This window comes from Peromyscus californicus, unplaced genomic scaffold (assembly GCF_007827085.1).
Source record: "Peromyscus californicus insignis strain IS unplaced genomic scaffold, ASM782708v3 Scaffold_4__1_contigs__length_199733344, whole genome shotgun sequence".
NCBI classification, from domain to species: domain Eukaryota; kingdom Metazoa; phylum Chordata; class Mammalia; order Rodentia; family Cricetidae; genus Peromyscus; species Peromyscus californicus.
Window position 1 is genome coordinate 20,864,955 of NW_026294562.1, and position 12,957 is coordinate 20,877,911.

General features: G+C 35.5%; 1 protein-coding gene and 1 pseudogene across 7 annotated transcripts in view; one reads left to right on the forward strand and one right to left on the reverse strand.

Moving 5' to 3' along the window:
• Nucleotides 1–12,957, reverse strand: part of Lcor (ligand dependent nuclear receptor corepressor) — a 126,172-nt gene that overhangs the window by 70,005 nt on the left and 43,210 nt on the right. For 6 of the 7 annotated variants that reach the window (XM_052713934.1, XM_052713935.1, XM_052713930.1 and 3 more), the window contains 2 exons: nt 4,255–4,320; nt 3,598–3,677 (listed from right to left, as the gene is read on the reverse strand). Coding sequence is in view for 3 of the 7 variants with exons in the window: in XM_052713930.1 (XP_052569890.1) it covers nt 3,598–3,677; nt 4,255–4,320 (146 nt within the window). In the remaining 4 variants the exon portion in view is untranslated. Of the gene's footprint in view, nt 1–3,597; nt 3,678–4,254; nt 4,321–12,957 lie in introns of those variants that run through there. The other variant, XM_052713933.1, reaches the window with a different exon arrangement.
• Nucleotides 6,079–7,315, forward strand: LOC128094463 (60S ribosomal protein L30-like; annotated as a pseudogene).

The window sequence follows — 12,957 nt, forward strand, 5'->3', positions numbered from 1 at the left end:
AGTGAAATCTCAAGCTGCTTCACTCTGGTCCGGTGCAGACACGCTATACGCAACAGCTGTTACTTATCAAATGAACTGCCATGCTATCACATAGTAGACTGTATTTAACTAAACAATGCCCCAAAACACTAATGTAGTGAGGCTGGAAATTCCGGTATGCCATAAAATAGTTCATATAAGTGAAAGGTGAAAATTCTTAATATTATAACGGTTAAAAAAAACATATGCTGGACTGGAGAGATGGCTCAGAGGTTAAGAATATGTATTACACTTCCCAGAAGTACCAGAATTCAATTCCTAGCACCCACATCAGGTGACTCACAGCTGCCTTTAATTCCAGCTCTAGGGAATCCAACACCTCTGCTCTCCACTGGCACAACACCTGTCCCAACACATACACATACACACGGTTAAAAAACAAAAATCTTTTAAAAATTGTATGCTGAAGCTGCTAAGAAACTAATCCTAGGGGCTAGAGAGATGGCTCAGCAGTTAAGAGCACTTGTTCTTGCAGAGAATCCGGGTTCAATTCCCAATGTCCACACGGCAGCTCACAAACACCTGGAACTCCAGTTCTAGTAGATCCAATGCCCTCTTCTGACATCAGCAGGCACCAGACACGAATGTGATGCACACACATACACACACACACACACAGGCAAAACACTGATAAACGTTAAGGTGAAATAAATAAACCTTTAAAAAAACAAAAAACCAACAGAGTGACAGGCCCAATCTGTGAAACTGTGAAAGAAAGTAAAATTTGTGCTAGTTTTGACAAAGTTATAGCCATGATACATCAAAGCACTTAGTTAAGGCAGACGAGACATTAAATTGATGAGTGGAAGCATGAACAGGAAATGTTCTTATTATTACAACTTTAGTCACTATTGTTAACCTCCTATTGTGCCTAATTATAAAGTATAAGCTTTTATATACAGGAAACACAGTATGTATACATGACTCAATACTATCAATGATTTTAAGCATTAACCAGAAGTCTTAGAACACATTCCTCCAGAAAGAGGGAACACTGTAAACTATAGGTGAGTATCAGTTCCATTTCCCAAAGATAGCTAGCTACTTTTGATTTTTTTCACTTACATATAAAAAATATGAAAGTTGTATTTACATTATCCATTCTAACAGCCTTATTAGTCACTAAAATTTCAATTAGCTTAAATTTAAAAAAACAAAGACAAAAACAAAACATACTACATCTACCTTTTTCTCAAACAGGCCATTACTTCTGCTTTTCTAGACATACTCTAGATTATCTCATCATTAACCCCAAACTCAAGACTTCAGTAACATGTACAATACTATTACATATTATCATATTTTCTTGGTATTTCCATTTTTTTTCTATTTTTACAGATGAGAGCGTCAAAGCAATGGGTTTATTTCTAAATTCTAATATTTCTCAAGTAAGATGCTACAAATGTCTACAAAGAGTCCCAAGACATAAACATTTTTAATATAATACAACAAAGGCTATTTATAAAAATTTATATTGCTTAGGTTCCTTCACTTCCTATTTTCCAGTACTGGATGGCTATCTTGAGGAAAAAAAAAAAAAAAAACCACAGAGATTGTATGGTGTCGAAAGAAGAAAACAGACTCTTAAAACCAGCTGAGCTGACAAACAAACACTCTTTCTGCATCTGGGGAGATGACCCAGTAAGTTCAGATGCCTAGAACCCATGAAAAGTCAGGAACGACCAGAGCACACCTGGAACATCTGCAGTGAGATAGGGGAGCGATGGGATACAGGCAGATTCCAAGGGTTCACTGGCCAGCTAGTCTGGATGTTAGCAGTGACATCCAGGTTCAACGAGATCTTGTTTCAAATTATAAAGTGGAGAGCAGTAGAGGAAGATATCCAAAGTCAACCATCTGGCCTCCATAAGTGCACACACACAGAGATGAGTAAACTGGCACACAGATGTGCATACACCGCCTCCCCACAGAAAAATATTCAAGTTAAAAGGTTAACTAAAACTGCAAAACTACAATGAGCAAAAACAGCTATTTTAATAGACATATTATTTCATGTCTTATTTCTGTTTTCTCCTAAGAATATTGATTCAGAATTATGTTCTTTATACATCAAGAGAGAACTTTCAATCATATTACAGCAACATATGTACCCATTACTTGGCAGAGAATAACTCTCTTCCCAATTCTAATCTGAAAAGAAAACAACTGTTTCTCCTTTTCTACCACAATTCCTAGTAAATGATTTACTCACTAGCTGGCATCTAACATATACACACATAAATGCAAACACACAGAATTTAAACATCAAACATCAACTCCACCTCTGGCCTACTCTTGACAATGTTGCTTTATTCTCTACTATTTCAAAACCAGTAAATTTCAAAACAGCCTTCTCATTAATTTAACAAAAATAGACTACCATGGATAAAGGTAGCAGCAACAATTTTTCATGGAGAAAACAAGAAAAAGATGCCCTAATATATGTAAGAAGCTTTTCACATGATGGCATTCAGATATTAAAAGCTATGTTTCAACCACAGGCAATAAAACAAGTGGTATAACTGAGACAAAGGAGACAGAAGCATGGCCGTCATTAGCAACTGGAAATGAAGGAAGGAACAAATACCCAAAACTTTCAGAAAAGGGAGAACAAAATAAGGCATAATATCAACTGACAAATAATTGATATAAATGACATTTATTACAACAGTATAAAAGGTGAAACGATAAAAGGAGCATATGTGCACCATTCATAGGACAGGAGAGGCAGAAGAAAAAAGCAATAGACTTTCATGCTACAAAGAAGAGGTATTTAAGAACATATTTTTGTAGGATTAGAAAAAGGGGAAAGCATTTGTTCAACAAAAAACATGTTATTTCAGCAGTCCAGAAATAATGCCACGAGTATGGACTACAGTGATAACCGTGGAGATTAAAAAAAGAACAAAACTCAATGGGAGTAACTGATAGAAGTTTGCCAATGCACTAAAGTTAGTACATAGCAGAAAGAATAAACCAGAATGTTCCCTAGGCTTTGCAGCAGGTAACTGTGGGGAATAGGATACCATGAAAGCAAGGTAAAGTGGTAAACCCACTACTGAGTTTTCAGTAACTTAAATGTTTCCAGAGCAAAATGAAACCTTTTTTTTTTTTTTTTTTTTAAAGGCAGTAAAACAGAAACCCAAGGGTTGAGCTAATGGCCAGATATTATAAAGAAACATTTAAAATTATAAACTTACTAAGTCTTGAGTCTATACAAATTAGTAACTACTATCTTTTTGTACCACAAATGACTTCTACTTTTTTAAATTATCATACACTTTATATTTCAGATAAACATAACAGTTTGAGACCAGGTTAATTATTCTGCTTAAATATACATAAGACAGTGTATGTTAGGATGTAAGCCTCTTAGGAGGCTAATCAACATACTGGAAACAGTTTAAACTGAAAAGCCAGTTACTATCAAATCTTGTATAAACAGGAAATCAAATTTTCCTTTTTCTGCAAATCCTCCAATAAAATGATTCAATTTTTTTTTTTTTTTAAAGAAACTAAAATACCATACTAGACAAGTTTTCCAAGCTTCTTGGTTACCTTTACTTTATCTCTTCTCAAGCAACAGAACAGACAATTTTCATCAAAAGCCCAATCAGAAATGCTTTCAGCTTCACACTCTGAAAAAGAAAAAAAAAGTTTTAATAGTCATTAAACAAAACATTTCAGAAAATAAATCATAGTTTTCTTCAAAATATTATGTAGCTTAAGAAAACCCTCATTAAAATCTCGTTTTGTTTTTCCAAGACAGGGTTTATCGGTATTAACAAACAGTCCTGGCTGTCCTGGAACTTGCTCTGTAAACTAGGCTGGCCTGGAACTCGCAGCGATCCACCTGCCTCTGCCTCCCGAGTGCTGGGAATAAAGGGGTACAACACCACTGCAAGGCTAAATTCTTATGTTCTTATCAAACTCAGGGTCTCTCTCACACATGCAAAAATTTGTACTCTATTCCTAGCCATATCTTGAAATTCTTTCCACTACGCACCCCACCACCACTTCTGTCTTTAAAATTCTTCACTTAATTCCTAGCTGCTTATTAGCTAATTATGCTACCTACACATATACTAACAGTATAAAACAAACACAAACATGCTAACATGAATGGAGTTTAACCCATATAAAACTGAGTATGATACCTAAGCCACCAAGGTGTTAACCTCAAAGATTGTGAAATACCATAAATATTTTGAATACCTTTAAATAAACTGAGATCTTTTAATAACGCAGGTCCAAACAGCCTTTCAAGAATACTTTCAAATCCTGAAAGGATAAAATAAAATCCATTATCACAATATTCACTGAAAAATATTCCTCAAGAATCATTGGTTAATATTGAAGAGATGTTCAGGAAAGAGTCACACACAAATCTAAAAAGGAGTGCTAGCATTTCTGTTAATGATTAACATAGCAAAAATTCAAAGTACATTCAAAAACAACAGAAACTAGAAATAACCAATGATGGAATGGAAATTCACAGTTCTCTAGTTGTTCTTAAAATTTTACATAAAGTAGCATTTTAAAAATTGCCTTCCCAAAGAAGTGTCATGCTTCAGAACTTCCATAAGCTTCCTAGAATAAATAGTCCTCTTTTTTTCTGTATAACTGTTGATGCATAGATTTCTCTCAGATCAATAGTTTTCTAAAGAAAATTCTCAAGAATAGTTTCCCCACCCCTCACTATATTTTAGAAGGAAAGTCCTACATTATTTCATAATACAATATTAACTACTTGATGGTTCCTTTACAAAGGTAAAACTCACTAGGTACACAAACAGAAAAAAATGAGAAAAAAATTCACATAGCTGTATAAAAAAACCTGTTTAAAACTATTGTGTCCTTCTACCAGTGTGAAAGAAGAAAACCAGGTTTTCTAACTGACTACATCAAGTACTACCATGTAGTTAATGAAAGATAATTTAAATATCTTGCTGTTGTGGATTGTTAAGTAAGAAAGAAAAACCTGAGAAAGTGGAATCTGTAGTGGCTCAAAAAAAATTGTCAAGGACTTCACTATAAAGTTCAAATACTGATTACAAAGATCTGAGACTCCATGTGCACTTTAACTGTGACCTTTACAAAGAATTAATGTCATGCACATTTGGTACACAAAATTACTTTTCAAATGCATAGAAATACGAAAGAATGTAGAAAGCAAAAGAGGACAGAAAAGATAGCTGGCCTTTAAGGGGCTGGAGAGATGGCTCAGCTTCTCTTCCAGAGGACCAGGGTTTGATTTGCGGCATCTACACGTAGGCTCTTAACTGTCCCTCAGTAACACCAGTCCCAGGGGGTCCAATGCCTTTTTTGGCCTCCAAAGGCACTGCATGCACATGGCATACAGACATACAGGCAGGCAAAATACCCATATATGTGTACAATTAAAATGAAAAGGAAAAAGGTAGCCTTTAAAAATAGCACTATCTTGCTTAACTGGCAATAAAAATAACACTGTAGTTCAAGAAATATCTTTGTCCTACTTGCTATAAAGCTGTAATTTTCAACACAGAAGCTGCTAAAGTTTGTGAGTAGAGTTGATTTTTTTATATTATTTTTAAACTGTAATTTTTTATTTAGTATTAGAAAGCAATTATTTGTCTACAAATTATTCCAATAGCAAAATTAAATTACTCATTAATCAAACAGCTGCTTGTTATTTACCTAATAGAATTAGTCACCATGTCCTCTTGCTCTTCCAGACATTGGAAAAGAAGACAGGACTTGAGTTGTGGAGGTAGAGAGGTGGTGGTATAATAATGAGGATTAATGGCTAGATACTATCTTAGTCCCTGGAGACTAGATACTCTTTAACAGCTAACCCCTGCTCTTTTAAGTAAATCTCAAAAACAGGCTCCAACTCTTAAGTCCTCTTACTTTCCAAAAAGGAATTCTTACTTTTATAAATGTGAGTATCTTAGAATAACTAAAAATCTAGCTGACAAAGATGATTGATTATTGGTAGTTCTTACATAAAAGAATAAACCTAGTGTTTTCACCTGGGTTTATATAAAATTATAAGAAATGTCAAACTTCGATAGTAAGCAAATTTTACCTATTTATTTTTGAGACAGGGTTTCTGTATATAGTCCAGGATAATATCCAACTCTGATCCTCCTACCTCAGTCTCCAGAGTGCTATGGTTATAAGTGTGTACCACTATGCCCTGCCCTGCTCTGTCTCAATTTCTAAAAAAGAAAAATGTAATATAACAAGAAATACTAGCAAAGTACAAAGAGAAAAGAGGTAACAGCTTGAGAGATACTAATTTAAAATTTACAAAGAATAGAATCTGAAAATAGGTCAACTGAGGAAGAATATAAGTAACACATTATCACTAGCAAAAAAAAATTACAGATTAAAAAGCACTGACTGGATATGATGTATGCCTCTAATCCAGTATTCAAGAGGCTAAGTGAAAAAAAATGTCACAAGTTCAGAGCTATACTCCACAGGGAGTTAAGTCCCGTATTAGGGGAGGGGAGTGGGAACACAGACAGAAAGTAAGCAAGCAGTAAACAACAACAAATTTAGTCATAAAAGATTTAGCCACAACTAATTTTGTTCTAAATAATAACCATATAAAAGTTGTTTCTCTTCTGTTCATGCTTGCCACAATACACTGAACCTCACATTTATGTACGGTATACTACAGATCCACATTCTGCTGTCCTCTGTTCACTGAATGTTAACATTACCCAGTTTTATTAATAATAAATATTGAATTTAGCAGTTGCATAGCAACACTGAATTATCCCACATGCTATGCGTGATGTTAACAAAAAGCAAATAAGAACAAAAATTCATAACAAGATCTCATAGAAAAGCCATGAAGAATGATAACAAAGTGCCATAAAGAATAAATACTGGGCCTCCTGACCATCTTGGCTTGGGGGCTGTCCCAAACCTAAGGCTGGAAGATAGTGGCCGCAAAGAAGATGAAAAAGTCCCTGGAGTCAATCAACTCTAGGCTCCAACTTGTTATGAAAAATGGAAAGTACTTGCTGGGATAGGCTCTGAAGATTATCAGACAGGGCAAAGCGAAGTTGACTATCCTCACCAACAATTGCCCAGCTTTGAGGAAATCTGAAATAGAACACTATGCCATGTTGGCCAGAGATGATGTCCATCACTACAGTGGCAATAATATTGAACTGGGCACAGCATGTGGAAAATACTACAGAGTATGCATACTGGCTAGCATTGACCCAGGTGATTCTGATATATCAGAAGCAAGCCAGAACAGACTAATGAAAAGTAAACCAGGAAGTTTTCCTTTAATAAAACTTTGCCAGAGCTCTTAAAAAAAATGAATACCGTTCGCTGCAACCATGCACATGTCTGAGTGTGCAGTCCTCAGAATGACTTGAACCATGGAACCACTGGCAAGGAGGGTCTTTAAAGGAGTTTTAGCAGCTCAACTTGAGGATGTTTTGGGAGCTTATTTTTTGTTTAAAAAGATGAACTCGAGCTAAGATTTTAGGCAAACAAGAGCAAGAAAGACATTCCCTTCATTTTGGAAGTTTATTACAGTCTACAATGTATGGAGTTAGAAAAACCAAGAAAAATAGTTGGATAGCAAAAATTAAGGATTTGGTCATTGATCAGAGTTTATCCTTACAAGAAATACAGTATCACTCAGAATTAAAATTTCACAGCTGACATGGATGGAGTTTATAATAGTTAAAGCAAAATATAAATTATAATTCAGGTCCTATTCTTTGGGCTTGAAAAAGTTGACTGAAGTTATGTTTATTGTGTTATCAATAAACTTTTGTTTATACTACTGAAAAAAAAGAATAAATACTGAAGAGGCAAGTCAAGTCTTCATATTCTATTGTGAGGGTTTTTAAAGTACCTTTACTGTAAACTGTTACCTTTTTCTTTTTTCAGTTTATCGAGACAGGGTTTCTCTGTATAACAGCTCTCACTGTCCTGGAACTTGCTGTGTGGACCATGCTGGACTCAAACTCAGAGATCTACCTTCCTGTGCCTCCCAAGTGCTGGAATTAAAGGTGGGCACCATCACCGCCCTGGCTGCACATTTTAAAGCCTTCCTAGTGGACTTGACTAAGTCCGACCCAGCATCACCACTAGTCTCAAACCAGTCTCCAAGTCTCTTCACTACAACTTGCAGTGTCTTCAGATTCTCATGACACTGAGAACTGAGACTCAGAACACCATGACAGTAATTAATGGCTTCTTTAAAGTTCGCACTGCTGTAAGAACAATCCTCCCTGCAATCCCACATCCAGCAATAAAAACATCTTATAATCTAAAACAATCTCCTTTTTGTAGGGTATTTCCCAGAACATAGTTTTGGTCAGAAGCTTTTTTTTTTTTTAAACTGTGTTCAATAATCATTTTTCTCTACTAATATTTTCTCAAGTCTTTGCACCTCACTTTTGCCCAAATAAAAGTATCACTCTCCTTTCAAAGTATTCTTCAATCTGTTCAATAAATATTTATTTCCTTAACCAAAATATATTAGCTTGAGCACCTACAATAGACCAGGCAGAACTCGTACAGCACCGGTGAGCAGACATGGTGTCTGTTGCTCTCCTGGAGCTTTGGTTTCTGTTTTGCTCACCCTCAGATCCTTGTTCTTTTTAAATGGAAAAGTCAAATGTCAAAGTTCTGTTTTCTGCCATATGTACAAACACTGCACAAGTTTTGTAAAACCAAAATTGTCATAGGCTATCTAAACCTTGTGGGTTGATTTTTTTTTTTATGTGTTTGTATCTTTCTAAAGTTAATGTTCCAGAGGCCTAGGAAGCCTCCCATTTCCCAATGTTCTTAAACTACAGGTTCATAAGCTTCATTTTTTAGGCACTGATTTCCTCACAGAAAACAAGACATATTAAAATTTCCCACAAATGTCTCCCTTCAATCTGAATCACAAAAGCACAACGTAGACCTGGAACAGAACATAGGACCGAGAAATAAAACCACCTACTTTTTGACAAAAGTGTCAAAATATATACTTGATAAAAAAAAAATAGCCTATTCAATAATGAAAAAGATCTTTATTACCATGTACTAAAAAAAAACCATTTTAATTTAAAGCCTCAAATTCTGAAACTTTTAGGGAAAAATACTTCAAAATATAAGCATAGGCAAGGATTTTCTGTATAGGACTCCAGTAATATAGCACAAAAAAGTAACCTCAAGATTTGACAAGTGGAATTATATAAAACTAAGAAGGTTTTGCATAGCACAGGCAACTACCAACAAACTGAACAGACTCTACATTTCAGACAGGGACTTACTATCTAGAATGCAGAATGAGCTGCAAAAATAAAGAACACACATATACACATGGAACAAACCAAACTGCCAATCACTAAAGAACAGAATGAACTGGTCATTCTCTGCAAATTAAAACAATGTGAGACTCCACTGAACCCCAGTGAGAACAGTATAGTAAAATAAATAAATAAAAAAAACCACAAAGAACAAACAAAATAAAACAAAAAAAAATACTGAGAATATAAAAAGAAAAAAAAAAAGAATGAACCCATATTTGCTGCTGGTGGGAGAATAAACCAGTATAACAGATATGAAAATCACTATAGAGGTTTCTCAACCAACAAAACATAGAACTGCTGTTATGACTCAGCTATATCACTCCTAGATATACACCCAAAGGAGCTTACATCCTACCAGAGATGCTCATAAGAAAATGGAGTCAGTATAGATATCATCCACCAATACACAGATAATAAAAATGTGGCACATGAAAATTTATTTACTTGCAAAAAAAGATCAAATTGTGAAACTTGCAGGATGTATTTGCAAATTAAATGAGATAGCCCAGATTCAAAAAGGCAAATAATGCATGTTTTCTCTCATATATGGATCCTAATTAGTGTGCGTGCAAGCGTGTGTGCGTGTGCATGTGGGTATTAGGTTATGGATCCAGAGAACGGACGAGAAGAGTGGAAGAAGTAGTGAGGAAGAAGAGGTCAAGAGGACACATACACCATGAAAGCAGAAAGGGGACAACTGGGGATGGGGGAGATAGGGAAGAACAATGAGAGAGGATCAACAAAAACAAATTATTATGAAAATGCCACAATAAAGCAATTCAAAAGTAGTGCTGGGGAGATGCTTCAGGGACTAAGAGCCCGGCTACTCTTCCAGAGGACCTACTTCTGCATCCCAGCACCCACAACACACATCTGTGACTTCAGTGCCAAGGGAGCCAACACTCTCTTTTTGCAACTGCAGGCACCAGGCAAGAAAGTAGTACCTAGGCATATATGCAGGCAAACCAAAACACCCATACACATAAACTTTTTTAAAACATTAAAAATATGTATTACCAAATATTTTTAAATAAACAAAAGAAGTTTACATCATATTAAAAACTAAAATATAAGGGTTGGAGAGTTGGCCCTGCTGTTAAGAACATATTCTTGGCGGGAGGGGGGAGAGCAAGGGAATCCGTGGCTGGTATGTAAAATTAAATTAAATTAAAAAAAAAAAAAGAACATTCTTGCAGAGGACCCTGGTTCCCAGCACAACCACCTGCAACTCCAGCTCTAGGGGATCCATTCCCTTTTTCTAACCTCCTCAGGCACCAAGCATACATGCGGTACACATATATACATGCAGGTAAAATATCTGTGCATATAAAATAAAATAAATATTTAAAAATAAAATATATGCCTTACCATTAAAATATTTAAAACCTGATGGCCATTTGGCTCAACAGATAAAGGGGCTTGCCACTAAGAATGGTAACCTGAGTGTATACGTACACACACACACACACACACACTTTAATCAAGAAAATGCCCCGAAGGCTTGCCCACAGGCCAATCTGATGAGAGCATTTTCTCAATTGAGGTTCCCTTTTCCCAAATGGCTCTAGCTATGTCAAGCTGACATAAAACTAGCAAGCACAATAAACTACACTTTAAAATTAATTATTTGGCATTTAATCCACTAGATGACAAACAAAGAAAATGAAGCTTATTCACATTTCAGAATCTGGTTCATTGAACTACATACAGTCCTCAATAAAGTAAGCATTCAATAAGTAAATGCAGACATTGAATGAATGTAAATATATTCATTCTAATACCTATATCCTTTTATTTATTTTGAGTGGCTTAAGAATTTTTACATTAAGGTTTTACAATAAGAACTCCATTTTGTGCCAGGCGGTGGTGGCACATACCTTTAATCCCAGCACTTGGGAGGCAGAAGCAGGTGGATCTCTGTGAGTTCAAGGCCAGCCTGATCTACAGAGTGAGTTCCAGGACACCTAAGGCTACACAGAGAAACCCTATATTGAAACCGACCCCCCCCCCCAAAAAAAAGAGTTCCATTTTGTGTGTCTAGCATAAAGACTTGAAAGGATAGTTAATAGAACAGAAAGGGCAACTGATATCTGCTGGAGAGAGATGAATTTCAGTCCCAGATCAACCTAGTTTCCCATATCTATAGACCAAAACCAGAAATGAAAAAGTTTTTTTGTGAAAACTCAAAAACAGAGAACTTCTTTTTATACAATTTACTATTATACATTTTATACAATGCTGTGATCACAATAAACCTAAAAACAAAGTAGGAAAAACAAAGCCCAATAAAAAGTGTTATTAATAAATTCAGGAGAAAAGGACTACATATTTAGCAGCTGGAACATTCCCAAAATAATTTTATATAATTATATTTGTATGTTTAACACACAGAGCCATGAATGAGATTCCTATGTATTAAGTGACCTAAACATCAAAGATACACAATAGCTAGCAGATACGAATGTAGGTCTTCACAAAGACCTATACTGAGAATGTAGGGCTTCAAGAGCAGTCGAGTCATTTGTTCTATTATATACGTTCTATCTGTCTTCAGTAATTATGTTTCAGTAAAGAAGCCATCTAAATGTAAATTTGAAGTTGATTAAGAGTGAGTCAATTACACCGACTGACAATCTGTGGGTCTCAATTCCTTAGAGGACCTCAGTCATTTAAGGTCAAGAAAGCTATGTGAATGCCATCCTCCCCTGCTCTTTCTGTGTGAGTGAATGAGTGAGTGTGTGTGTGGGGGGGGTAATTTTTCTTAAAGCTATCAAAAGTATAAATTACACCACAGCAGGTAAGTAAGTACACGATAAAAAGGACTCCTTGTGCTGCATGGAGAGTCGTGGAGTTTACTAAAACAGAACTACAAGCTGAATTATTTCCTTCTTTTTAATGGAAATTGGAATCTTTGCGACTGAAAGCACAAAGATAAAAATAAACTTTCACAATACTGGAAGAAAGAAGATTCATTTTTTAGTGCTAGTAAGGCTGGCAGGGATTTTATACTGTTAGAGGTTTCATTTAGTTTGAGTATGATTCTATGGTATTTCAAAACTATTCATGTACTCAGCTCCATATTATATGTAAGGTACTTAATATAAATATATTGTTTAATTATATAGTTTAAGTATTTGTAAATTATTTAAGATAGAATCTGAAAGTAACAAAGCAGAAGTTTACTTCTCTTTTGTCCCCTATAATTTAAAAGACAACAAAATAAAACAGTAATTATACATCTGCATGGTAGAGAAATATTGAATAATTTTGGGGGGGCAGTGAGAGAACTATATAGGATGAAAGCATTTTACAAAGTACTATTAATTCAAAATATAGCTACAAATTCAGTTAATTATAGTACTCAAGGAAAACACTAAGAAATCAACTAAACAATGTACAGAAGATGAGAAAGGGTGAGGGTATAGTTCAGTGGTAAAGCACTTGCCCAGAGAGAGGAAAGTGAGAGGGGAGGAAGGGAAGGAGGGAAAGAGAGAGAGTGGGTGATCCTAGTCTCCTGCTATCTCTCTCTCCCCCTCCTTCTTCCCCCCCCCTCTCTCTCTCTCTCTCTCACACACACACACACACAGAGAGAGGC